This window comes from Terrapene carolina, unplaced genomic scaffold, assembly GCF_002925995.2.
Source record: "Terrapene carolina triunguis isolate 2854851 unplaced genomic scaffold, T_m_triunguis-2.0 Scaffold112, whole genome shotgun sequence".
NCBI lineage: Eukaryota > Metazoa > Chordata > Testudines > Emydidae > Terrapene > Terrapene triunguis.
Genome location: NW_020664463.1, coordinates 18,170,397 through 18,198,006, shown reverse-complemented (window position 1 = coordinate 18,198,006; position 27,610 = coordinate 18,170,397). Strand labels below are relative to the sequence as shown.

Genomic DNA, 27,610 nt, shown 5'->3' with positions numbered 1-27,610 from the left:
TTGATCAAAGGCTCTTTGGCTTGGGCTGGTCTCTTTGCTTCTTTGGTCATGAGACACAGTACAGTGCTGAGTGAGAGGATATAAGGGCTGCTGGACAGTTTCATACCCAGAGAAATGAGATACATGACCTGGGTTGTTGTGCTTACTAAAAACACAATGCATGCAATCATGCATACTCACCCACCACCTTGGCTAAGGAGAAGATGTGACTGCTGTCATTTCTATTTTTGTCTTGCCTCACTGTGTTTTTTTCCTTTTGTACCGAAAACTAATGTGCGGAATTCTGGCGTTGGTAAGTGGGGGGCTTTGCAGTTTTCTCTTAATCCTCTTTTCCCTTCCAGGAGAGTTAGTTGAGCTATTTTTACTTCTCCCCCTCACCCTCTCTAAGAACTCTCTAAAGTAGTCCAAAGCCAGATATGGCTCATTCTGAGATCAGTGACAGCAGCAATTTCCATCAGCCAGAGAGAGTTTCTAGAAACAAATGTCATGTGCTCCCTCCTCACTCCACCAGGAACGGAGCACAGCCCCTCTGTAGTACTCCCACACCTTGACAGCCTTGGAGAAGGAGACCCCCGATCCTCGGCCGAATCTATGTTGGGCTGGTTTTCTGGCCCAGATTAGAGCAGGGCTGCCCAGAGGATTAAGGGGGCCTGGGGCAAAGCAATTTCGGGGGCCCCTTCCATAAAAAAAAGTTGCAATACTATAGAATACTATATTTTTTTGGGGACCCCTGCGGGACCCGGGGCCTGGGGCAAATTGCCCCACTTGCCCTCCCCCCCCCGGGCAGCCCTGTATTAGAGCACCTTGAATGCTGCTCTAAATCTCTCTGGCTGCTAATAGCCCAATAGGGTCTGTTCTGCCAGCTTAGATCACTGAGGTGCAAGGATGCCCTGGTTATGCTCTCTTTCCCCCAGCCACAACCCTATGCTAGCAGCTGGGAAAGGCATATAATAAAAGCAACTATGTTGGCTCTATGCCAGCCAAGGATTCCTTTATATATGAAGAATCCTCTACTGCCCAAGTCTGACAACCTTAGACCAGTTTTGTACCAGTCTAACAGACTGGAGAAACTAGCCCAATATTTCTATGATTACTTTTTAACCATGTATTCTACTTACACAGCCTTCTTTCTTCACGTGCTGTACTGCCAGAAAACTGGTCTTGACATCTGTCATTCAATCAGAGTCGATTGTTGGATGATAAGCAAAAATGAAGAAAGTGATTGCTTTTAGGGGGACTGAAAAACTTTCTTTAAAACTGAGAAAGAACCACCTGGTACAGAATGTATTAAAGCCTGAGACTTGAAGGATTAAAAAGGAGCTAGTTAGTATATTTTGTTTAATGGCAAAGAAGCAAATTCTGTTTTATGGGCCCTGAATGCCAGCCCTACCGCTGACAATGGGAAAGCATAACTGCTTGTTTCCGTTCTTAAATATGACATATAGGCCAAGATTTTCAAAACTGGGTGCCTAAAATTAGGCTTTTTTACATAGTCCCAATTCGGCAAAGCACTTAGGCAAATGCTTAACTTTAAGCATATGAAGAACCCCATTCATTTTCAGCAAAGTGGCTCATGAACCCAGTGACTAGCTGAGGATTTGGCCCATAGATTTAAAGTGTCAACTGGCATTTTAAAATAAGCTATTGGAAAAGCAAGGCTTTGGTCATGAATTATTGGTGTCACAACATTTCAAAAATGCAGCATGCTACATAAGTGCAAAACACTTCGGGCTCACTCCTCCACTGGGGCAGAACAAAGTCTGGGTGCAGTGGCGTGGGGGAGGCAGTGATGATGACAGGATGTCAAATGTGGCTTCCTGACTTTCAGTTGCCTGGCCCTGGTGAAAGTGAAAGTTGCTGGGAGGCAGCTTTAATTTATGCTGCTGGCACAAGCTCTTATGCCATCTGAGGATCAGGCAAAATGGAGCTTTGATGAGCCATGTCCCATGGCTTTCCCCAGGAATCCCCTCTCTGACTCCAACATGCAACTTCCCTCTTCCTTCCCCCTTACACAGCTCTGGCAGAGGAGGCAGCAGGTGATGGAACTGATGCAGGAAATGTGTGGCGTCACCTCTGCTGGCTTTACACTAGCTGGAGCTTCACCCTTTGCAGGGGGAATTCTCTAGGGGAAATCTCTGGCTGGTGTACATTAGCACAAAGTAAATTCAGTGGACCAGAGAATCCAGCCCTTTTCCTTTACTTACCTGCAAAGTTCTGATATCTGGATTCTATTCTTCCCCCAAAGAGTTGATGCCAAAAGCACTTAATTAAGTCAGGGTAATAATATGCTTTAAGTGCTCGTTATATCATCCTGGGAGAAGTGATCCCTGGACTCAGTTCCTGACATGCAAGCAATAGATGGATTTTCACATATTTAATGGGAAACTTATCCTGAACATCTAGGACCACATTCAGGCTACTGTTTTCACTTATGCATAAGTGAGAACGAGGCAACCAGAAGGGGCACGGTACAGTACTACGGTTACCATTTGCTTCTGGCTCCCTAAAAACCCACTGACCTCACACCTTGCTGGTGCCTCAAGGCTTTGGGGCTGATGCCTGAGCCAATGGCTGTCAGTGCATCTTAGGACTTGTCCCACTGATTCCAACAGGCTTGGGTATCACTCCATTGACTTCAACTGGTGTTGGATTGCAGGCATAGGGCCTGATTCAGCAAAGCACAAGCACAGTTATGCACATGCTTAAGTGCTCAGCTGAGCTGCAGCCTTAGTTTGTAAACTGCCTGATAAGGTTCTCTATTTTTTTTTAATCAGATTCCTCTTGCACTTCACAGAAATTATCATAGAATCATAGGACTAGAAGGGACCTCGAGAGGTTATCTAGTCCAGTCCCCTGCACTCGAGGTAGGACTAAGTATTATCTAGACCAGGGGTTGGCAACCTTTTAGAAGTGGTATGCCGAGTCTTCATTTATTCACTCTAATTTAAGGTTTTGCGTGCCAGTAATACATTTTAATGTTTTTAGAAGGTCTCTTTCTAAAAGTCTATAATATATAACTCAACTATTGTATGTAAAGTAAATAAGGTTTTTAAAATGTTTAAGAAGCTTCATTTAAAATTAAATTAAAATGCAGAGCCCCCCGGACCGGTGGCCAGGACCCGGGCAGTGTGAGTGCCACTGAAAAATCAGCTCACGTGCCGCCTTTGGCACGCGTGCCATAGGTTGCCTACCCCTGATCTAGACCATTCCTGACAGGTGATTGTCTAATATGATGTGTGCAAGTACCTGTAACCTGGGCTGCAGACAACAATGAGCTCAAAATAACACTGCTTTAAATAACACTGTTTTAAAACAAACAAAAGGAAGTATTTTTCACACAATGCACAGTCATCCTGGGGAACTCCTTGCCAGAGGATGTTGTGAAGGCCAAGACTATAACAGGGTTCAAAAAAGACCTGGATAAGTTCATGGAGGATAGGTCCATCAATGGCTATTAGCCAGGATGGGCAGGGATGGTGTCTCTAGCCTCTGTTTGCCAGAAGCTGGGAATGGGCGACAGGGGATGGATCACTTGATGATCACCTGTTCTGTTCATTCCCTCTGAAGCACCTGGCATTGGCCACTGTCGGTAGACAGGATACTGGGCTAGATGGACCTTTGGTCTGACCCAGTATGGCCATTCTTATCCTAATTCATCATTACAGGGCACTTCATATTAATGAAACTGGCACAAAGCTTGAATTTGGCCTCTACCTCTTACATTTTATTTTACAAGTTTTTTGTTCAACTTAAAAAAATAAAAGGGAAAGAATAACTAAAATTTGCATCATTCTGATTTGCATTGCCTGCTTATTTGCTTCAGGAGCTGAACCCTTCATTATTTTGTCATGTGCATACTAATTGAGTTCTTCACTGCACACATCACAGCCTGCCATACAGCCACATTTAACACATTGGCTCAGTAATACATGGGGCAATTAATTGAAACAAGAAATTCAACCAAAATGAGCATGATCCAGAAAAGACCAAAAGGGTGCACAAGTGCTTATATAAAATGTGACAGTGAAGTTTACTCTGTGTAAGCAGAGTCAGCTGTAGTGTTCTCTTGATAAAATACCTTTATACCCGGATCCATCAAAGTACTCAAACATGTGCATGACTTTACATTTGTGATCAGTCCCATTGACTTTAACAGGGCTACTCACATGTTTGCAGTTACACATGCACTTAAGTGCTTCATTGGATCAGGGTCTAATGCAGAATAGAGAGATTTCTACTTTCTTTATTTCTTTCTTTTTCCCATCCAGAAATGGAATGAACTAGAAGAATTTCCAAGTATGTTTACGTTTGAGGTTTGTTTGGCTTTCACTTTGGATGTGTGCACTTTTAGCCCATATTTTACTTGGACGGCACCTTTCTTAGAGGCAATAAAATGCCATACTTGATCATTTTGTAAATCTTTATAGTTTTTATTATTCCTGACTATTATGATTCCAACTTTTACAATGACTATTATAATGCATTTGATAGCTGGAGATTGACATGTGGAAGATATAAGGTAACCAAAAATGAGCAGAATGCTGTTCTATGCTACTTTTTAGAAGCTGGATGTTTTTGCAAGATATTAGCATGCAAGAGAGAAAGAAACAACTTTTTGTACTTTGATAACTGAACTCTAGGTTACACTGTTTGTTGCATGGGGAACTGTACTCTGGCATGGAAAGACCTTGAAGTGATCTTTTTAAGGAATTGCTTGACCCCATGCATCCCAGTCGTGATATTTTCCATTCACTTGTCATTTGTTGCACAGCATATATTCAGGACTTGACAAGTGTCCCAGACACCCACTAGCCAGAGGCTGGTATGAAAGATGGAATTCCCCCACCATGGGGTCCCAAGGTGGTGCCCTGCTGGAAATTCTGCTAGAAATAGCGGAAATGAGCTACTTTCACCAGATCGTGCTGAGAGGCTCCTTCTTTCACATTATTTTTGGCTTGTAGGTGTCTGGTGAATTTGGAGCACCCAGACATTTGTCAGTGTCACTCTGCTGCTCTCAGCACTCACCCACTTACCAGGGAAAGTTGTCTATTCAGCAGTAGTGTGTGGGCAAGTGTATTTTTCAAGCCTTACTCACAACATTCATATTTTGAAAACAATGAAGCATAGCTACAATACATGGGTAATGGTATTTGTCAATGAATTTTGTGGTCATAAAAATGAGGGACTAATAGCCACACATAGTGCAGTATATTGCACTCCATGCAGATTTTAAAAATATATCCTTTGAGATATAAAATACCTGTAGTATTTAAAACTTTACAAAACCACATGTAATGCAATGCCTGGGGTGGGTGATAAGCACAGAGTACTGGACTTGGGATCTCTGGAACTAAAGTATGAGCTTCTACTGCCTGAACTAGACCCAGCTCTGCTAGCTCAAAGAATGTAGTGGACTCACGTTTCCTTTTATGTAGTCTAGCCACTCAGGAGACAAAGAACCATACATTGTAAGCATGGGGTACAGATGCAAAAGATAGCCTTGAGGTAGTCAGGTAAGTGCCTTACTCCATGTTGGCACATGAGAACAGAGTAGGAGCTGGTGATCAATCAGTACTTCTTATCATGGGATCTAAGTGAGCTTTACATTAATGAAGCCAAACTTTCAAGGAGGAGAGCTCCAGTGTCACCAGCAAATTGTGCACACAAATAGGTTACTGTGCATGCAGACCATGCATTTAAGCACAGAAGGGGGTGCTTGAACATGCACACACTAAGGGATGATTTGGAAGCATAATTTTATGTATGTGCTCATAGATGTTTGTTGGGCACAACTTAAATGTTAAGAATTGCCACATCAGATCCGACCAATTAGTGAAGGCAAAGCTCAAGGGAAGATGGGGATAGTGCATGCTTATTTATTTATTTATGTATTTATAAGAGATTTGTAAAGTTACAAATGTGTGTATATGTATACTAAAACTGTGTACTGTATATTTTATTACACTGATGTATATTTCATTCTCTCCTACACTTTGTGTCTTTGCCTCTGATCCTCTCTTTGGCTCTGATCTTGGAAACTATTCCTACATGGGCATTGATGTCAGTGTAGCTACATGTGGGTCAAGCAGTCAGTCCTCACGCTACACTTTGCAGGACTGAAGTGTTAGTTCCAAATCCTGCAAATACTTATGCACTGTGAGTAGTCTTCATGGCTAAAGCTAAGTACGTGAGCAAGTGACAGCAGAAAAACTCTTTGGGGCAGTGATGAAATCAAACTTTGTGTCTGGTACAGTGCCTAGAGCAATGGGGCCACAATCCTAGCTATGGCTTATGGGAGCTATTCCAATATAAATATAAAGTAACAACAACAAAACACAACAGTTATACTAATACACTCTACCCCGATATAACGCTGTCCTCGGGAGCCAAAAAATCTTACCGCGTTATAGGTGAAACTGCGTTATATCGAACTTGCTTTGATCCACCGGAGTGTGCAGCCCCCCCCCGGAGCACTGCTTTACCGCGTTATATCCGAATTCGTGGTATATCGGGTTGCATTATATCGGGGTAGAGGTGTACTACCAGAGATCCATCTAATGCAAAATACTGTCTATAACAGATGTTCCAGAGTAAGATTCAGGAAACTCCTAAATGTTTAAGAAAGGAATAATCTGTCCAAAAGAGAAGTCACTTCCTAGCCCCTATCACTTAGGTTTATGCCCTGAAGTATGACGGTTAACAGCCCTTATAAAAATTAAAATATTATCTCAAATTTGGCTGATAATGTATGAGATGTCCCTGGTATCTTGGGTATTGGTTGCATTTAACACATATTGCTACAGTTAAAAGAACCTGGTAAAAGGCATTTGCAAGTCATCTTTAATAATTTTCTGAAATAAATACTTCAGTGCTCTTTTACCTTCTAAAAACACAAAAACAGAACAAATAATTGCCAGCAGTCTAGAATATATAACAAATAATACAACAAAGCAGTGTGTATAGGCAATAGCAAGGAAACAGCTCAGGAATGACAAAGATATGCATTGTCAAGCTTCTAAAGGGTTAGTAGAAACCACACGGAATAGAAAAATATTTTAAAAAACAATGAAAAACAGCTGGAGTGTTCTTTTTCCGATTCCCTACTGATTAAAAATAGGACACAAAACTTGTTTGGAATGTATCTACTGTATCTCGAGAATATCCAAGATTGATCTTAATTAAAAAGACAAGACAGACATTTTTGACTGGCTGTGGTGACCAGTGCCTCTTTCATACCTTTTATGGCACTGATGAAAAGCAATGGATGACTTGTCAACCTCAAGCTCGTCCACACACAGTCATGTGGAGCGGGAGGGGTGGCCCATGGGAGGAGAGAAAGAGAGTAAGAGAGAGAATTTAACTGACCAAAAAACCTTTACATAGATTTTGTTGTGTAAAATAAAATAAAAAATAGCCCTGTGTAACCTTTAAAGATTGCAGAGAACAGTGGGGACACAGAACAAAACATTTACACACATAACCTCTTTCTGTTACGCAATGTGATTAAAATTTGAGAATGGTAGATTACTTCAGTTCAGTTCAAAAGGGTGTTGATTTCAAATCACTTTGCCTGTTTAGTAAGTAACAGCAAGGAACTGTAAAGGGGAATCTGTCAGTCAAAGATATAGACCTTCTCTGAGCTGAACATCCTGAATGAGACAATAATCTCCTCCCTCCCTCCATAAAGCCCCAGTGAAGGTGAATGTTTAGTAAATCTTGACTGCTTGACAGGGAGCTTTTGAGGTGGGGAAACAGATAAATTCAGTATGGCAGATGCAGGGTCTCCAATGTTAATCAGCCATGGCTCATTGTGTAATTTAAATCCCGGTTGATAATTCACTCCCTTTGACTTCCTCATAACACTCTGAACCAGTTCCATCCTTTCTGCCATAACCCTTCAAATACCACCAACTTTTTCACTCAGGGACAGTCAGGGGCCCTCTTTTTGTTCAGTGTTTGTACAGCACCTAGCACAATGGGGGTCCTGGTCCATAACTGGAGTTCCTAGGTGCTACCGCAATATAAATATTATATTCACATGACATGACAGAGACATGACCTCTCTCCTTGGTGATTCCTCACCTCTTTTCCTCCCTCACCCCTTCCAGCACCCTCTGATCTTTCTCCCCTGTTGCCAGGGTTGTGGTTTCTCACTTACTTCCTGACTTTAATCCCTTTTCTTTCCCCCTCAATCCCATCCTCTCCCAAATACCCTCACTTCCTCTGCCTCCCTCCTCTTCAAACTTTTGCTCTTAGCCGGCCTGTTCCCCTGTAAGTAAAAGCACATCCTGGTTACCCACATCCTTAAGAATTCATCTCCAGACTCATTAAACATGATGTTCACAACTGTTAAATTCTTCTCCAACTCCTTGGATCCCTTCCAGTTCCTCCTTCATGCCACCAAAACTGCTCTCATCAAGGTCTCAAATGACTTCTTAATGGCCAAACCAGGCCTCTGTTCCATTCTTGACCTCCTTGACATCTCAGCTGCTTTTGATCAAACCCTTCTTCGGCTTTTGCCAATCTATCCTCTTGCTGATGGTCCTCATCTCTCTCTAACTGTTCCTTCAGGAACTCTCTTCAGTGAGTCCTCTCTAACCCCTCTTGTACTCTCCTTGGGAATCCATATTTAGCCCCTTCTCTGGATGATCTTCTCTGCTTACAGTATTTCCACGCTGCCACCTTAATGCCAATGACTTGCATATTTTACCTTACTGCTCCTGGCCTGCTTCCCTCCAGCCAATCCAGAATCTCAGTTTAGCTAGCTAGCATCTCCTCTTGTATGTTTTGCCATCCACTTTAATTTAACATAGCCAAAACACAACTCCTGACCTTTCTTCCAAAATCCCTTCAATCCCCTCACTTTCTCTGCCCTGTTGGCAAAGCCACTATCCTCCCTGTTATTCAGGCCTGTAACCTAGGCTTCATCTTTGACTTCTCCCTCTCTCTTGCTCCACACATCCAGGTTGTATCCAAACCCTACCCTAGAGATGAGTAGGAGTTCACGGACGTGTAGATTGCAACACAGCATTGCCGAACCCAGCATTGTCCCTGGCCTCCTGAGTGATGGCGTAGTGGGCCATGAACATGAGCACCAAGGACCACGTCACGGCTCGAAAGATGTCCTGGATTGGGAAGTGTGCCAGGAAGGCCACTGAAGATGCCTGAGCTCTGGTCAAGTGGGCTCTGATGATTGGCGGCAGAGGGACCCCTGCCAGCTCATAACAGGTCCAAATGCAAGAGGTGATCCAGTTAGAAATCCTCTGCGTGGACACCAGGAGGCCCTTCATCCTATCAGCTGTAGAGATGAAAAGATGAGTTGATTTATGGAAAGGCTTTGTCCGATCTATGTAGAAAGCCAGAACCCTTCTTACATCCAAAATGTGAAGGTGCCTCACTTCACTAGTTTCATGGGGCTTAGGGCAAAAGACCGGAAGGAATATGTCCTGGCTTATGTGGAAAGCAGACACTACCTTGGGAAGGAAGGCCAGGTGGGGCCGAAGCTGGACCTTGTCCTTATAGAAGACTGTATATGGTGGTTCTGAGGTCAGGGCTCGCAGCTCCGACACTCGCCTCGCCGACATCACTGAAGGAAAGCTACCTTCCATGATAGGTGAGACAGGGAGCACGAGGCCAAAGGCTGAAAGGGCGGGCCCATGAGCCTGCACAGGACCAAGTTGAGATCCCACCGAGGGGCCGGGGACCGGACTTGAGGAAAAAGTCTCTTGAGACCTCTGAGGAACCTGATCATCATATCATGGGAGAACACCATCTGCCCCTGGATGGGTGGATGAAAGGCCGAAATGGCTGCCAGATGCATCCTGATAGAGTAATGTGCCAGGCCGTGGTTCCTCAAATGAAGGAGGTAGTCCAAGATTGACTGCACCAAAGAATGTGAAGGGGAGATGCCCTGTTTGGCCGCCCAGCGGGAAAACCTCATCCACTTTGCCGGTAGGTCAGCCTAGTCGAGGGCTTTCTACTCTCAAGGAGGACCTTCTGGACCCCTTCCGAACAGGCCTATTCATCTGGGTTCAGCCATGCAACATCCACGCCGGGAGGCAAGGTTCGGATGCAAGAGTCGACCATGATCCTGTGACAGCAGGTCCGGTCAGTTCAGAAGGGGCCAGAGAGGGATCGTGGACAAGCTCGATAGTGTCCCGAACCAGTGCTGGCGAGGCCACGCCAGGGCAATCGTGATAACCTGTGCCTTGTCTCTCTTGATTTTTGCTAGGACCTTGCTGATGAGTGGAATCGGAGGGAACGCATACATCAGGCTTCCTGCCGACAGCAGGAGGAAGGCGTCGGAGAGGGAGCCCATGCCCAAACCCCGTCTGGGGCAAAACCTGTGGCATCTCCTTTTCTGCCTGGTGGCGAACAAATCCACTTGGGGAGTTCCCCATCTCTGGAAGATCAAGCCGGCTACCTCCGGGTGGAGCATCCACTCATGGTGAGAGGAGAAGTCCCTGCTTAGGTGATCTGCTAGCATGTTCCTGGCACCTGGAAGGTGACACGCTTCTAGATGAATTCCATGGTCAATGCAGAAGTCCCAGAGACAGAGTATCTCTTGGCATAAGGTCGAGGATCGCGCTCTGCCTTGCCTGTTGATGTAGAACACTGAGGCCGTGTTGTCCGTGAGGACTCTGACCACTCTGCCTGACAGGTGAGGTAGGAAAACCGTGCATGCTCTGCGCACTGCCCTGAGCTCTTTGACGTTTATCTGTAGCGTTGATACCTCTGGGGACCACACACCTTGGGTCTGGAGGGTGCTGAGGTGCACCCCCCAGCTGATGTCCGAGGCATCCGAAACCAACTCGACTGAGTAAGGAGTGCGCCAGGACTTCCAGGACTTTCCCGGGGTTGGTCCACCATCACAGTGAGGTTAGTACCAACGCAGGGATGGTGACAACCTTCTCCAGGTGGTCCTTGGACTGGGAGTAGACCATCACCAGCCATTGCTGCAGGGGTTGCATCCGGAGCCTGGCATGGCACATCACATATGTACATGCTGCCATGTGACCTAGGAGGCGCAGGCAAACCCTGGCCATGATCAGGGGAAATGCAGAGACTTCCGCGATGAAGCCCATCAGTGCCCTGAATCTCTCCAGCGGCAGGAACGTCCTGGCACAGGTCGAGTCTAGCACCGCTCTGATGAACTCTATCCTCTGTACCGGAACTAACGTTGATTTTTTGTCATTCACCAACAGGCCGAGGCGATGGCAAGTGGCTAACAGCATCACGACATCCCGTTGGACATGGGACCTGGCTCTGCCCTTGACTAGCCAGTCGTCGAGGAACAGGTAGATCTGGACACCCCGGCATCTGAGGTAGGCAGCCACCATCGACATGCACTTGGTAAATACCTGCGGTGCTGTCACTAGGCCAAACGGGAGGACCGCAAACTGATAGAGGGTGCGTCTCTGTCCCTCAAAGATGGTTATGTGAAAGTACACATCCTTCAGATCAAGGGCGGTGTATCAGTCTCCCAGATCCAGGGAGGGAATGATTGAGACCAGGGAGACCATGCGGAACTTCAGGTTTGCTAGGAAGCAGTTCAGGTCTCGCAGGTCCAGGATAGCTCGTAGACCCCCACTTGTTCCTGAACTCTGGAGGAATGATCTCCACCGCATCTAGCTGCAGTAACCCCTCTACGCGTGAGGAGACTCTCTTGAGAAGGGTCCCTGAAGAGGGACAGGGAGGGGAGGGTGGCAAGGAGGGGTAGAAAGCAACTGAAGGGTGTAACCCCACGCCACCATACTGAGGACCCATCGGTCCAATGTTATAGATGCCCACAAAGAGAGGAAAGGAGAAAGGCAGTTGGCAAAAATAAGGGAGGGAGGATCCTGGGAACTGTCCGGTATGTCGCCCTCGGGCGTACCCTCAAAACGAGTGCTTGTCCACTGCTTATTGCAGGCCGAGCTCAACTGAGAGGCCACTTGTAGCCTCTGGATTTCCTATGGGAAGGCTCCTGGTGAGGGTGGGTCCCCTGGCCCTCAGGCTGCTGCGGCTTAAACCACTTGCGGGCAGGGCTGGGAACATACAGGCCCAGCGTTTTAAATGTTGTGGGGGAGTCCTTTAGGCCATGGAGTTTATTGTCCGTCTGTTCCGCAAACAGGACTTGCCCATCGAAGGGAAGGTCTTGTATTAAATGCTGAGCATCCGTGGACAAGCCAGAGAGGAGCAGCCAGGATGCCCGGTGCATGGCGATGGCTGAGGCCATGGTTCGGGCAGCGGTGTCCACCGCATCCGACGCCTCCTGGAGTGTCGCCCTGGCCGCAGTCGTGCCCTCCTCCATAATAGCCCAGAACTCCTTCCTAGAAGCCTCAGGAAGAGAGCCCTCAAACTTGGCCATGGCTCGCCACATGTTAAAATCATAGCATCCCAGGAGGGCCTGATGGTTGGCCACCCTCAACTGGAGGCTAGAGGACGAATAAACTGTATGCCCAAACAAGTCTAGTCTCTCAGAGTCTTTGTTCTTAGGGGTAGCCCTGGTTTGACCTTGTCGCTCCCTGTGGTTAACGGCTTCTGCCAATAGGGAGTTGGGAGGAGGGGGGGGTGTACAGGTACTCGTGGCCTTTGGATGGCACAAAGTACTTGTGCTCAGCCCTCTTGGAGATGGGTGGCAAGGAGGAGGGAATTTGCCACAGGGCATTAGTGATCTTAGAGATCCCATCATGAAGGGGCAGAGCCACCCTGGCCGGTGCAGTGGAGCAGAGGACATCGAAGAGAGAGTCTGAGGGCTCCTCTGGCTCCTCTGCCTGAAGACCCAGGTTGGCAGCGACCCTCTTCAGTAGTTCCTGGTGCGCTTTAGCGTTATCTGGAGGAATCGGGGGAGGGGGCCCCATTATAGCCTCATCTGGTGGCGACGAGGAAGATGCCGGTGCCGTAGGATCCTCCACAACCATTGGTGGCCCACTGGCTTGCGCCCCTGCTCCCTCTTGGACTTGCAGGGTCCTCGCACCCAAGGCTTCATGCGCTAGAGGAGGGCGGGAGAGAGAGGCAGCTAGTCTTTCCGAGGCTCTGGACACCGAGCGGGTAGCCTGAGAGGGCTGAGTGAACCCCCATGGGTTCCATGGGTACCATGGCGCCAGCCACTGTGCCTGAGGCCATGGGGCCGGTTTTGGTGCCAACAATGTAGGTGGTACTGCCAGTACCGGAGCCTGTCCCACAGTCAGGGAATCTCACTTCAAACCAGGGCTTGATCCTGAGCGGTCGTTCCCAGGTGACTGTGACGGAGCAGAACGGTGGGTTTGTCCCGACTGGTGCCGGTCACTTCGCTTGGAGTTCCATCTGGAGCAGAGTCTTCAGGACCGGTGGCGCTCGATGGATCTGCAACGGCTTGGAGCTGCCGATCTACATCTCGCGCTTGATGAGCGGTACCAGGATGAGGAGTGGGACCAGGAGTCGGAGCAGGCCCAGTGCCGGGAAGCACCCGCATGCGATGATGCCCTCCTAGGGGATCGGCCACGATCTGAGGAATGGTACTGTCGATCCCTTGACGGGTCCTTGGAGCGGTACCGCGGTCTCGGAGATACCAGGTGCCGGGACTGGCACTCCTGCTTGGGGGTGCGTGCCTCCAAAGGTCTGCGCCCAGTGGCCAGCGAGCTGTGCCTCAAGCTTCTCTGCCCAAGATTCGGGGACTGAATGGGGCTGCACTGTGTCTGCCTATTGCGGTCAGAAGCGTGGCGGCTATGGGAGGGCAAGCGCTGGCGGGACGTCCCCCGCGATGGGGAACGGTGCCGCTGAAGCGGGGACAGATGTGGTCCGACCGCGGGTTTACCCTGTGACCGGGAAACCACAGGAGCCGGTCCGGGTGGCACCGGGAGGAACATGATCTCCTGTGCTGCCCGCAGAGCTGCCGGCGTGGATGGCACCCGGAGCTGATGGAGGCCTCTGCCACTCTCCGGGGTAGCTAGCAGGGAGCGAGTTGGCTACATCACTCCACCAGAGCTTGATCCCGATGTGGGTGAAGAGTTGCTCGGCATGGGACCTTGCTCACACCCAGTCGTATCCTTTCCCTTGCGGGAGGTTGGAGACCGGCCTCGTCCCACTTTTTTGGGCTTCTTGGTCGGAGCCACGGATGGAGACCAGTGCTGGCTAGTGGATGGTCCCGGTGGGGCACTGTGCACTGAGGTCTCAGTACTCTGCACCGAGTTGGAGCGTTGCTCCAGTGCCAGGGTGAGTGCCGACTCCATAAGGAGCACTCTTAAACAAATATTGCACTTCTTCTTAGTCCTTGGCTTGAAGGACTTGCAAATTTTGCACTTTTCACTAACGTTTCCTTCGCCCAAGCAACGCAGACAACTGCTGTGTGTATCACTAATGGGCATGGGCCTCTTGCAGCAATCATAGGGCTTAAAGCCTGGGGATCAGGGCATGCCCTGTCTCGAGGCAAAGTCCCGTTTGGGACCTACAAAGTCTCTAACTATAGCTAAGGAATTATAAACACTAATAAAAAACTATATACAGTATAATACAGGAGATAACTAGTTCGTACGAACCAGCAGCTACAGTACTAACTGAAGCAGCAACAGTTACAGCACCATGACTGAGAGCAAGAAGGAACTGAGGGTGGGGGGAAACCGGCGGCGCCCTATATACCACGGCATGTGCGTGCCACTCCAGGGGGTGCTGGAGCCAGCCCCCTACAGATACTGCTGAGGGAAAAACTTCCGGCACCGGTGCATGTGGCGAGCACTAAGTTGAATGGACATGAGCAATCACTCGAAGAAGTAGTTTACATACTGGGAGTGATGTAGTATTTAAACAGCCTCTTGCCCTAGTCACACTGTGAGTAGGGGGGGAAATGGTATTCCCGAATAGCAACCATTCTCCATCTGGATAATAAAGGAGCAGGATGGTGGGGTTCTAACTAGGGTCCGATGCAGTACTCTTTGACTCAGAGAATTGGTGGAGCTGGTGTAGGGCTTCCAAGAAGGGAATGTTAGTTTGAATGTGGCTGGCATTGCTGAGGTCTTTCTCAGTCGAAGAGGAATACAGAGACAACTCATCCCTGTGCACCTGCCTCTCACGAGTTGCTCTCCTAGACATGCAGCTGTACAGTAAATACTGGCTCAGGACCAGGGACTAAGCTTTTATATGCAGCATAGACTAGATCTATGGCATTCAATATGTTTAAAGGATACTTAATGAACACTCCAATACTGTGCTTGTAGATTTCACTTGGAAGAATTCAATGGGCTTTGGATCAGGCCCTTATACTGCAGTATGTTTATGTACAAAGGAATACTCTTTAGGTAGACAGATAAATTTAGCAAGTCCAACTCTTGGTCACGCACCATTTCTCTAGAAAGGAAAACAGTTATTTTTTTCCAGAACACTGAATGGTTGTTTTATTTTTAAATGAACATCATCAACAGAAAACCTCCTCCTGGAGGGGAGAGGAATCAATTTGAACACACCCTTTGGGATTTTCTCCTTCAAACACTATCACACCTAATCGTTAGGCCTCTAGTCTCAAATACCTGGTCATAAACCTAGGTCCACTGGTTTCTTGGGAAGCAGCCTTAGTTGTTGCACCACACCGACCCATCCAGTTACCAAGGAAATCACAGATTTGGGTGCACCAGCTTCCAGGGTTCTATAACTTGCTTCCTGATTGGCCACATGGTCTTGACCCTGACTGGCTGGTGGCTATATATAAACTTCCTGCTTCCTTCCTGACCTTGTCTGAGCAACAAGCCATTGCCTGCTACTTGGACCCTACTTGATCCTGCTGTGCCACCTCGCCTGACCCTGTCTTACTCCCTGACTCGAACTTGCCTTGCTATCTCACCAAGCCTCGCCAGCAGCCGTGATGTACCTTCCCTTGGATAGGATCTCCTGGCTATTGGACCTCTTGCATGACATCTGATTACTGATCTGGACCGCCCTCAACTTGCCTGATTTCTGAGCATTACACTAACTTCCAGAAACTTATCTGCTGATTTTCTTTAACATTTATTCTTTTGGAGCCCATTGAAGCATATTGCCTTAAAGTTCAAGGAGAGGTTATCAAGTCCTCTATGCTGTTGGCATGTCTGAAACTGCTGACACACATTACAAAAGGAGGGTAATATCTAGTAACTGACAGCTGCAACAATAAAATAGCTACTAGGGAACCTTACCTAGAGCTAACAACAACAGTATGCTGTGCTGAGCTATTGAGCAAATAGGTCATAAATATTTATCACCGGAAATGCAAACAGAGCTTTTAGAAATCATGTAAAAATAATATCCTTCACTTTATTTTGTGGGAAAGGACTGCATTTGGACTTTTGTTGTTTTATTATGAAAAATGTAGCTGCAGTTGTCAATGAAGAAAGCTGTAGAACTATGTGGAAAATTATATTCACTGAAGGCAAAATGATAGAAAAATTGTGCATTTGCCAGATTTGCAAAAAGCAAACAATAGGACTATTTGCTAGATGCAAGTTACCTCTGCAGGTTAAGTATGCAATTCTAGTTCCAGGCCATAAGGAAACAGCAAAGAAAAAAAAAATCACAACATCCCTTCCTCCTCCTGGCCCTGTTTGTTAAGTCTTTAACTCCCTGGGAACCACTAGTGGGACATCAAATAGCATTCTTCTAGTCAGTGTTGCCCAGGACAGAGTTTTAGATACTCTAAATTCTCCCATGGCTGCCACTTGTAGCCTCAATATACGCTCTGTACACTAATGTTTCCCAGTATTTCTAATGTTTCATAATTGAGGTTGATCCTATAACTGGCACTGATGGATAGCGGGATGTGAATGGACTACAAGTCCCTCCATTGGTTTATCAGCTTTACTGCTGTGCCCTATGAGAGAAGACAAGTATTGTAATTGTTAGCACCTGTTGATGTTGTGATGGTTCAACAGCCCTGAGAAGGGCAGGGAGATCCCACAGGGGGAGGTACTTTGAATTTTATTTATGTTTGAGCAGTGTTCAGTTTTCCTAATGGGGCGGGGGGCAGAAGATTTAGTTAATGGCTGATAAATGTCACCATGTTTACAATGACAACATTTGTTAAATGTCACTAAAATTTGTTATGGATGCACCAAATTTGCATTGTGATTACGATGATTTCACACAGTCTCACCACATTGATGTCAACATGTTTTTGATGTTCACTGGGAATTATTATTTTCCATATAAAAATCAATAAAAAAATAAAAAATATATATAGTTTTCAAATCCTGTACATCATTTAAAGGTTCTGTGTGCAGCTTATTTTTCCATACTAAACCTATGTAAGGTTTTTAGCAGAAGAGTGATACTGTCCTCAACAGGTGAAATATAACATATTGTCATCTACTGTACACACATTTAATTGCCCTGTTGATTTCAGTTTAGATTTCTTTGTAAAATGCAGCAACCTACCTTGGATTTCACCATGTTTGCCACTCTCTCTTGCATTGATTGTCCTGCCTTTGGCCTCACGAGGATATAAACAGCTTCCACATCAGGGCTGGAGCGCAGTAGCTTTTCCATCAGTACTTTGCCCATAAAACCCGTGGCTCCTGTGATGAGTACAGTCTTTCCATTGTAATAAGCTGCAATTGAAGACATGGTGCTCTCTCTCTCTGTCCTCCTTCTGACTTCCTGCAGGAGGTACCTGAGGGGAATCAGTAACAGAGCAAGAGATTAGATGCTGGGAAGTTTGACTAAGAATACAGTGCACACTTGAGGACCAATAGGGCCCAGACCAGACCATGCTAGCTGACATCTGCAATAGCCTTTTCAGTCTGTTAGCTGAGGCAGCTCCCACAGCAGACCAATCAGCGGCAACTTTAAAGTTTTTTTTTTTTTTTAAATAGAGGATTGAACATGGACCACACAAACTCATGAGCTTGCAAAGCCTAAACTCCAGTGTAGCCTTAGCCTCCATATCACTATTTATATTATTGTAGCATCTACAGCAGAGGTGGGCAAACTATGGCCCGCGGGCCACATCCAGCCCACGGGACCCTCCTGCCCGGCCCCTGAGCTCCTGGCCTGGGAGGCTAACCCGCTCCCCTGCAGCCTCAGCTCACTGCACCACCAGCGTAATGCTCTGGGCGGCGGGGCTGCGAGCTCTTGCCAGGCAGCGCAGCAGCAGAGCCGCGGCCTGACCGGTGCTCTGTGCTATGCGGTGGTGTGACTGGCTCCAGCTGGGCAGCGCGGCTGCCTGTCCTGGTGCTCTGGGCGGCGCGGCTGTAGCACCACCAGCCACCGGTGCTTCAGGCAGCATGGTAAGGGGGCAGGGACCGGGGGGGTTGGATAGAGGGCAGGGGAGTTCGGGATGGTGGTCAGGGAGCGGGCGTGTGGATAGGGGTCAGGGCAGTCAGAGGGCGGGGAACAGGGGGGTTGAATGGGGGCAGGGATCCCGGGGGGCAATCAGGAAGGAGAGGGGGGTTGGATGGGGCGGCGGGGGGCAGTCAGGGGCAGGGGCTCCAGGGGACAAGGAGGGGTGGATGGGGCAGGGGTCCCGGGGGGGAGCCGTCAGGGGACAAGGAGGGGTGGAAGGGGCAGGGGTCCCGGGGGAGGGGCCCATCAGGGGACAGGGAACGGGGGGGAGGGGTTGGAAGGAGCAGGAGTCCTGCGGGTGTCGTCAGAGGGTAAGAAGCGGGGGGGGGGTCGTATAGGGGTCAGGAGGTGGACCACACCTGGCTGTTTGGGGAGGCACAGCCTCCCCTAACCGTCCCTCCATACAATTTCGGAAACCCAATGTGGCCCTCAGGCCATAAAGTTTGCCCGCCCCTGATCTAGAGGATGCAATCTAGAGTAAGCTAGGCACTGTCCATACACATAGTAAGAGACAGTTGCTGCCTTGAAGAGTTTACAGCCAAAATAGACAAGACAGACAAACAGCAGGATGGGAAACAGAGGCGCAGAGAGGCAAAGTGACTTGTTAAAGTTCACGCAGCAGATCAGCTGACGGACAGGGAACAGAACTCAGGCCTCCTAATGAATATCTTATCCACCAGACCACACTGTGTCAAATCAACTGGGATTGTGTCCCAGCATAAAGAGTTCACCTTGGACAGCCACCTTCCCATGGGGCCAACCTGTTCCTACAACCTGTGATTTGGAAATGGGTTCATTTGGGTAAACCTGGTAAGGTGAGTGGGTCTCAGAGCCCAGGCTCCAGCTCGAGCATAAACATCTACACTACAATTTGTAGCCCCACAGCCCAAGGCCCACAAGCCTGAGTCAACTGACCTAGGCTCTGAGACTTGGTGCCACATGTTTTCTATTGCAGACATGCCCTAAGCATGGGCTCTGACTCAGGTTTGAGCCAGAGTCCCCCTTCCATCCATGCACAAATCAGGCTGACTTGGGTCAGCAAGCACTCAGGACCCAGGCCCTTGGACCCTGCTAGGGAGGTGGGTTAGAACCCGAGTCCTGCTGTGACTTGGGTCCAAGCCCTGTCATTTTGCAGTGTGGATGCAACTCAAGCCACTCACCCAAGTCAGACCTGGGGCCAATAATTGTAAACCCAGGTATACAATGCAATATGGATGCTCAAGCACAGGCATGGAAACACAGAGTCCACAAGTCCAGGTCCCAAAGACCCGGGATTTACATGCAATGTAGACACATACATCCTCTATTTCTCTCATCACCCTGGGTTTCTCCTGAGCACAGATTTATTATCTATTTGCTGTATTACTGGTAATCTAATTATCTATTAATCTAAATCTATATACCTATCTGGATTTATATATGACCAATCATGTGACAGTTCTGTGATATGGGCAACTGTTTAATAAGTACTACTTGAGGCCATCCATTACACTCATTTAATTGTGATCTAGGCTGGATTTGAAAGTAGGCTAGTGCATTAACTTACTGAGCCAGAGTCCCCACAATTATTAATTTGTAAAATAACCTCATATGAAAGCGAAGTTTCTCTTTGACCCATTTTTAAAATTGGACAGTACACTTGATAATTAGTTTTGGATCTCTTCTAAAGCTGGGATTTTCCTTCATTTTATATTATATAGTGCAGAGTCTACAAGGCTCGGAATAATACTTCAGCTGGATTTGATTCACTAACTTAAGCATCTGGGCTTCTGTTGAAAAACAGCCCATCTTGATTAAAAAATTACCAGTGATGGAGAACCCAGCATGACTCTTGAGAAATTGTTCCAGCAGTTAATTACCCTCACTGTTAAAAAATTGTCTTATTTCTGGTCAAAATGTGTCTGGGTTCAACTTTCAGCCATTGGATCATGCTATACCTTCTGTTAGATTGAAGAGCCCAATATTAAATATTTATTCCCCCTGTAGATACCTATCGACTAATCAAGTCAGCCCTTAACCTTCACTTTGTTAAACTAAATAGATTGAGCTCCTTAAGTCTATTGCTAAAAGGCTTGTTGTCTAATCCTTTAATCATTCTCATGGCTCTTCTCTGAACCCTCTCCAATTTATCAACATCCTTGAATTGTAGGCACCAGAACTGGACACAGTAGTTGAGCAACGGTTGCACCAGTGCCAAATGCAGAGGTAAAATAACCTCTCTGTTCCCACTTGATATTCCCCTGTCTATGCACCCCAGGATCGCATTAGCTCTTTTGGCCACAGCATCACACTACCAATAGTTGAAAGTCCTACTATTCATATTTGATGCATTAAAATGGGTGTTCAAAACTAGGAGAACCAGGTAAAATTTTCAAGACTGCCTACTTCCCATTTTCAAGAGTGACAGGTGCCTCTTTGCCTAAGTCACTTCTAAAAATTTTATGCTAAATAATGAATTTGACAAGTCCACTAATTTAGACCTATTAAAATATAGTATATAGGCTTGATAGAATTTCAGTATTTCTGGGACTGCTATCAAATTGGTTGGTCAGTACAATTCAAAAATTGGATATTTCAAAAATTCAGTTTCTTTTTTCTGGACCCCCTTTTGCTAACAAGGGGCTGGTTTGTCATCCTTCAACCTTTCCATATAGTTAAGACTTATTACCAACCATCTTCAACTGTACATTAGATTGTAATTAAGCAAAATTATAAATAATTGTCAATATAGCAGCAGAGGTGCTGGAACGATTTGTATAGTGGGAGGTGCTGAGAGCCAATAAACCAAATGGTATATAATGGAAACCACTTCAAGCCAGGGTGCGGCAGCACCCCCGTACTCCTAGTTCCAGCACCTATGTATAGCAGGAAACATAGGAGAATAAAGAGACTCAAAATAGCGGTTATGTGCTATAACTTACAATGAAACTCTTCTGTATCACTAGTGGACGATGACATTAGGAAAGATGACCACCATTGAGTTCTTTCCTGTAATGTAAGGTTTAGAATCCAAGTACCAATATACATTTTAGTAGAACTATCTGTTTTTCTCTACTGAAGACTGGCTTATTGGCAAAACAAGTTAAGCAGCTGTGTGAGTGAGTTTTGTACCACAGAAGTACTTCATCAAATTACAGAATATAGATTTGTTTGAAATGCAATTAATTAACTACAGGTTTGATTCTGTAATGATGTAAGGGCCTCTCAGGGCTGATACTGGTGTGCACATAGGATATCAAGGATATTTGATCATCTGCAGCTACAGGACAGAGCTATACAAATGCATATTATTTGTAAAAAATATTAAGTTGCCCGGGCAGCTCCTCTCCCTGCAATCTCACTGTGTTCAATTTGGTTTAATCACTGGAGTCATTTTATAATATCAGACTCTGTCATTGCATCAGACTGCTCACACATGAAACCTGTGCATGTTTCACTAACAAAGACGCACATTTTAAGTGCTTTGCGCTACAAACTGGATCATGCAACACTCTGCAATTGTGCACCCAACCAACCCACAACAGCCCAGAAAGTTTCCACCCGGTATCACTGAAATGTACAGAAATTGATACTGTGGAACTGAACCAAAAAATCCTGGCTTATTTGCCTGGCTTTGATCTGAAGACTGTAATTTCTATCCAGCCAAACCAAGTCACTTTTGTTGGGAAATAATACAAGAGTCTGAAATCAGGCATCAGAGATGAGGTTGCTTGGCAATATCAAGACCAGGGCCAGCTCCAGGCACCAGCTAAAGAAGCAGGTGCTTGGGGCGGCCAGTACCAAGGGGCAGCACTCGGGCCGCTATTGGGGCGGCACGTCCGGGGTCTTCGGCGGCAATTCGGTGGCGAGTCCCTCAGTCTCTCTCAGAGCGAAGGACCTGCCGCCGAAGAGTGGAGCGGCGCAATAGCGCTGCCGTGGCTTTTTTTCTTTTTTTTTTGGTCGCTTGGGGCGGCAGAAAACCTGGAGCCGGCCCTGATCAAGACACTGCTCAGGCAGGGCCTCTGAAACAGAAGAAACCCAGGAAGAATGAAACAGGACACACTGTTTATGATATTAAGCTCACCTCTGCTGATACATTTTTTCCCCCCTTCCTTAACTAGGATAAACCTTGACAACACAGTGCTCTTTTATGTTGTGGATCCATGTTACTTATTATCACGGTGAGTATTTATACATGTAGAGGTTATAAGTTCTTGAGTTGGCGAAATAACAAATCAGGACCCTGATCCTGCAAGCTGGCTCACACAGGCAGATTCCGGAACCTCTGGAGCCCTCTTCACTTCAATGGGGCCCTGAGCTAGCACAAGAATCCACAAATTGATGCAGCTTGCAGTGTTTAGGCCTAGAACATTCAAGATATGCCATTGCAAAAAAAAAAAAAAATTGATAAGGTATTTTCCTTTCATTCAAGACAGTGAATGCTCACACAACTTCTGTTTTGCAGAATGGCCTTGGTCTTACTGATTTATTTTAAGGTTAGACCACAGTTTTACAATGGGAATTTATCTTCTCTTCTTGGATTACATTGATTTGGTTTGACCATGTAAAAAGACAAAGTGTAAAAGCTGTGAATATTATTAATAACCATGATTTCTAAGTTCAGGCCATAGTCTGAATAACGTGCACTGTATTTCTGGATCTATGCATCAGAACTGTACGGCTTCATCATGATTTCAGTTACAAATGACACTATAAAAGCTTGCATTGCAAAAGCAATATGCAAGCAATATTGCGCATCAGCAGCTCATTTGGCTGTTGTATAAGAATCAAGAGTCTAGTGCCCACCATGAAAACATTCAAATTCTGGGCATTACCTGCTTGCTAGCTGGCTCCTAAGAACTAGCCCATACAGAGCCACAGATAGGTGGATATTTCAAAGCCCGCAGCTCCTAGCACATTTTAAAATCAGTTAAGTGGGAGGTAAAAAACACTGAAATGTGGAGAAAACCCCCTTCTGATTGGAGTAAAACCTCTGAACATTTAATTGCTGGCAACTCAACAGACAACTTTGACACCTGATTGGACCAGGAAAGTAATCACTGGTGCAGCTGAATTATCAAATGTAATATCTCTGCAATATTATACTTATTTATGCTGGCCCATTTCTAATTCAAATACACAAACCATACCCAGGTGTCATCCCAAGGAATTTTCCCTACAGGACAAGCAAAAAGAGGTGGCAACCTTATCAGGATGGAAAAGATAACACCAAATTCTCAGCTAAAACACTAGACAGAGGAGGCAGATATCCACCTCTCTGAATCAGGTTTGGTTTAAAAGGACCATGGCATTAGTCATAATTTTAAAGAGACCTTTTTCCTTCCCACTTATTAATAACCTCTTGGAATTTTGCATTCCTTGGGGAAAGCAGTGACTCAGTTCCACTTCTGTCCCTGTATCGGTGCAAAATAAGGTGTTTACTGTAAGACTGGCTCTCAATCATGTGTTCCTTTGAGGTAGAGAGGCTGATTGTCCTCTCATTTACACTGGTGTAAATCAGAAGTAGCTCCAGTGAAGTAAATGAAACTACCCTGGTATAAAACTGGTGTGAGAGAAGAATCAGGAGTCAGGGAACTTTAATACGGAACCAATGTCCAACTTTTAGTTCCACCGACCTTGCCAATGTGCCTTTTCTGGCTTGTTTATATTTAGATGGGTAGGTACATTTATTTGTGGGTGTGGGTGTCTGTGTGTGGGGGGGGTCTATATGAGGGTGTGCAATTATCCTCTCTGCTTGCAGCAATGATCAGTGGGAGTCACACAAATATTGACTTATGTATACTGAAGTGAGAACAGACCCCAAAGGCCCTGATTCTTCATTGCCTTGCATAATCATTTACACACGTGCAAAGAGAGTGCAAAGTAAGAGTTAAATGTTAACATTCTAATCAGCTGGTGTTTTAGACCCACTTTGCACAGGTTTAAATGACTATAGGAGGGTGCAAGGCAGAGGAGAGTCAGGTCCAGAATGCACCCTTAAAAACAAAACAAAATAAAAATGATTCCTTTGGATTATTAAAATAGAAATAATGTTTTTAACTTGGCTTAACTTTTCAATATGTATGCTGTTTACTTATTTTTCTCATCTTGGATAATGAAAGTAAATGAGTCATTTTCACTTTAGTTTGCAAACAGATAATTCCACTGAAAGGTTCCCATACCCTGGACCAATATTGCTGTGTTTGGTTTACAAATACAAAACAACTCTCTTTACATGGTTATCCTTAAAATACATCATGGAGGCACTAATATTGATCTTAATTTTTTCCAAATTCTATTTTTTTTAATTAAACCTACATTTTGAGCTAGGATTAGAAACTCCAGGGATCTGGACTCCCAGTATCATGCTAAACACGCGCTCCAATATTGTTTCATCATTATAGCTTACAATGGTGTCATAAAAATGGCTTAAACCATTATTTACTGTAATACTGTAATAAGTAGTATTAAGGATTTTCATCACTTGACCGACTGGGCTAGTAGTATATTAACAGCAGTGCAAAGATTTTTTCAGTTGAAAGAACGAAATCTCTCTGAAAGGTTTGAAGTGAAAAAAAAGGAGCAATCTGGTCTCGTGTGGGAGTAAGTGATAGTGTGTTGACTTATTTCTAGATCTGAGAGGGAACTTCCTGGCGTCTTTATATATTTATTCTGGTTGTGATGGAAGTTCTAAAGTCTGATGTATAGGCTGTTACATTACAGATTTTCAAACACCAGAGTGAGCTCAGTGAAAGCGATGGAACCAGCTTTCCATCAGTGAATGCAAACTAATGATTTTTTTAAAGCTCCGATACAGTCAGTGTTTTGCGGAAAGTGATATAACTTTATCTAATTTCTGAGCAAAAATCTGAGCCAACAGGTGGCATTCCTGACAGTATCACACACTACATTTTCTCTTTTTATAAAGTTTAATTTAGTGTGGGTGAAATATGACAGACTGACACCCCTTGAGGAAAAGACCCTCCTCTGTTGGCCCAAAAAACTTGTACTACAGAGGTAACAGCAATGTTCCCTTCGTCACACTGCCCCACAAATATGCTTCAACCTTAACCTGAAACAATGAGACCAAAGACCAATACAGTCCATCTGTCTGCTCAATCTGGTAATTAACTTTAGGAGTTTAACATGACTAATAATAGGCCCTTTAAGAAATTCAGCACCTACCTCTTCAGAATAAATTATGTTAATAGAAGAATAACGTAGACTCTTCCAAGTTTCCATAATGGTTAAAACTAAGGCATCTCCTGTGTAGGCTCCACCTGAAGAAATTAGTTTGTAATTAACCTAAATTATTAGCAAGTGTGCTATCTCATTGTTATGGTAATATTGGGATTAGGTCAATAGCTCAAGCTTATGTGGCACTAAGGTGACAGCAAAGGTTACTTAACCAATCAGCACCCTTCCTCTCAAGCTAATTTGCATACTGCAATTCTATGGTATGAAGTGAATCAGTGGAGTGAAGGGATTATACACGTGTGAAGAGTTTTCATTGGTACATGACTTTGTCCCAATAATCTTAAAGGATCCATTGCTGCATGCTATCTCCTGTGCTTTGTTGGAAGGAAGTCCAGTTCCAACATATAAACTGTATATAAATAAAGTGTCTTTTCTACCTTCCTGATTCCTTCAACCACAAAATGTAAAGTAAGGGGTATGAAGGGAAAAAAAGACAGCTTCACCTTTCATGTCCTTGCTTTTGTGTCGTGTATGCCGTGTGTCTAGCAATCTTTTCACAGTTAAATTTTATGTGTACAAATACACGTAGGTGTGCAGCCTGTCACGAGAGATGCTTTAGTTTTATGTCAAGGCTTTGTTAAATCACCAGGCTATGCTTCAAAGATTTCACACAGTATTTTGAGCCTCGGGACATGCGGAAGTAATAGAGCATGCTATGGTCTTAGAGTCACATAGTCCCAGACCATGCTGCAAATACATACAGAAGTTATTCAGATTTCATTGCAGAGAAGCCAGGAGACTGAATCTTCAGTCTCTGGCCTGGTCTACACTAACCCCCCCACTTCGGACTAAGGTACGCAAATTCAGCTACGTTAATAACGTAGCTGAATTCGAAGTACCTTAGTCCGAACTTACCGCGGTCCAGACGCGGCAGGAAGGCTCCCCCGTCGATGCTGTGTACTCTGCTCGCCGAGCTGGAGTACCAGCGTCGACGGCGAGCACTTCCGGGATCGATCCGGGGCACTTCCGGGATCGATCTATCGCGTCTTAACCAGACGCGATAAATCGAACTCAGAACATCGATTGCTTACATCCGGACCCGGATGTAAGTGTAGACGTACCCTCTGTAAAAGAGGGAGGGGACAAAGTCATTCAGCTCTACTATAACAAGACACTGGGCCAAATTCACCAATGGTGTAGTTCCACTGTAGTCACTGAAGTTACACAAGGAAATAATTTGGCTTAGTATCTTTCCAGGGCTCCATATTTTTAGCTCTGTGCTTTAAGTGGTGGAGAGAGTCAATATGGAGAGAGTTAATATAGAAAGAGGCTTGAGTTCTGACACTGCACAGCATTTTATGACAGTAGTATGTGTCAGCCACAGGAGAAAAGAAAACTAACAGGCATGCTTTGAAATTTTATAGGGTCAGAGTTTCAAAGATATTTAGGTGCCTAAAGATGCAGATAGGTGCATGATTTCCATAGGCGTGAGGCATCTAACCTACTTAGGTGCTTTTGAAAATCCCACTAGGTGCCAATCTGCATATTTAGGCACCTAAATATTTTTGAAACTCTGACCCATAGCAGTTTCATGCAAGAATCTCAAGAGCTTTTCTAGAAAGGTAGGTCTGGTTATCCCTGTTTTACAGATGGGGAAAATGAGGCAAGGGCAGGTTAAAGTGACGTGCCCAAGGCCATGTAATGACTCAGTTTAGCTGACATACCATTAAGAACTATTTAGTGACATTAAAATCCTTTTAATAAAAAAAATAGAAACAGTGCTAGTTAGCCATAAAAATAAAATCAAGGAAAACATTATCTGTCCTTCATATGAGCACTATGGAGGTTAATACAGCTCAAGAAAATAGATATCTTTACACTGCATTGTAAACCCAGGCTTACAATTGCTATACATGGGTATTGCTAATGCGTCCATAGTGCACTATGCAGACCTTCAGAAGGGTAGCCGTGTTAGTCTGCATCAGTAAAAACAACGAGGAGTCCTTGTGGCACCTTGGAGACTAATACATTTATTTGGCCATAAGCTTTCATGGGCTATAACCCACTTCATCAGATGCACGGAGTCAAATATACAGTAGGCAGGTATAAATATACAGCACATGAAAAGATGGGAGTTGCCTTACCAAGTGGAGGATCAGTGCTAACGAGG

At 45.5% G+C, this 27,610-nt stretch overlaps 1 protein-coding gene across 2 annotated transcripts in view; it reads right to left on the bottom strand.

The window, feature by feature from the left end:
- FAR2 (fatty acyl-CoA reductase 2) overlaps nt 1–27,610 on the bottom strand; it is a 219,492-nt gene that overhangs the window by 104,023 nt on the left and 87,859 nt on the right. For both annotated transcript variants that reach the window (XM_026652296.2, XM_026652297.2), the window contains exon 3: nt 17,359–17,593. In XM_026652296.2, the coding sequence (XP_026508081.1) occupies nt 17,359–17,547 (189 nt within the window). In that variant the 5' untranslated portion in view covers nt 17,548–17,593. The remainder of the gene's footprint in view (nt 1–17,358; nt 17,594–27,610) is intronic.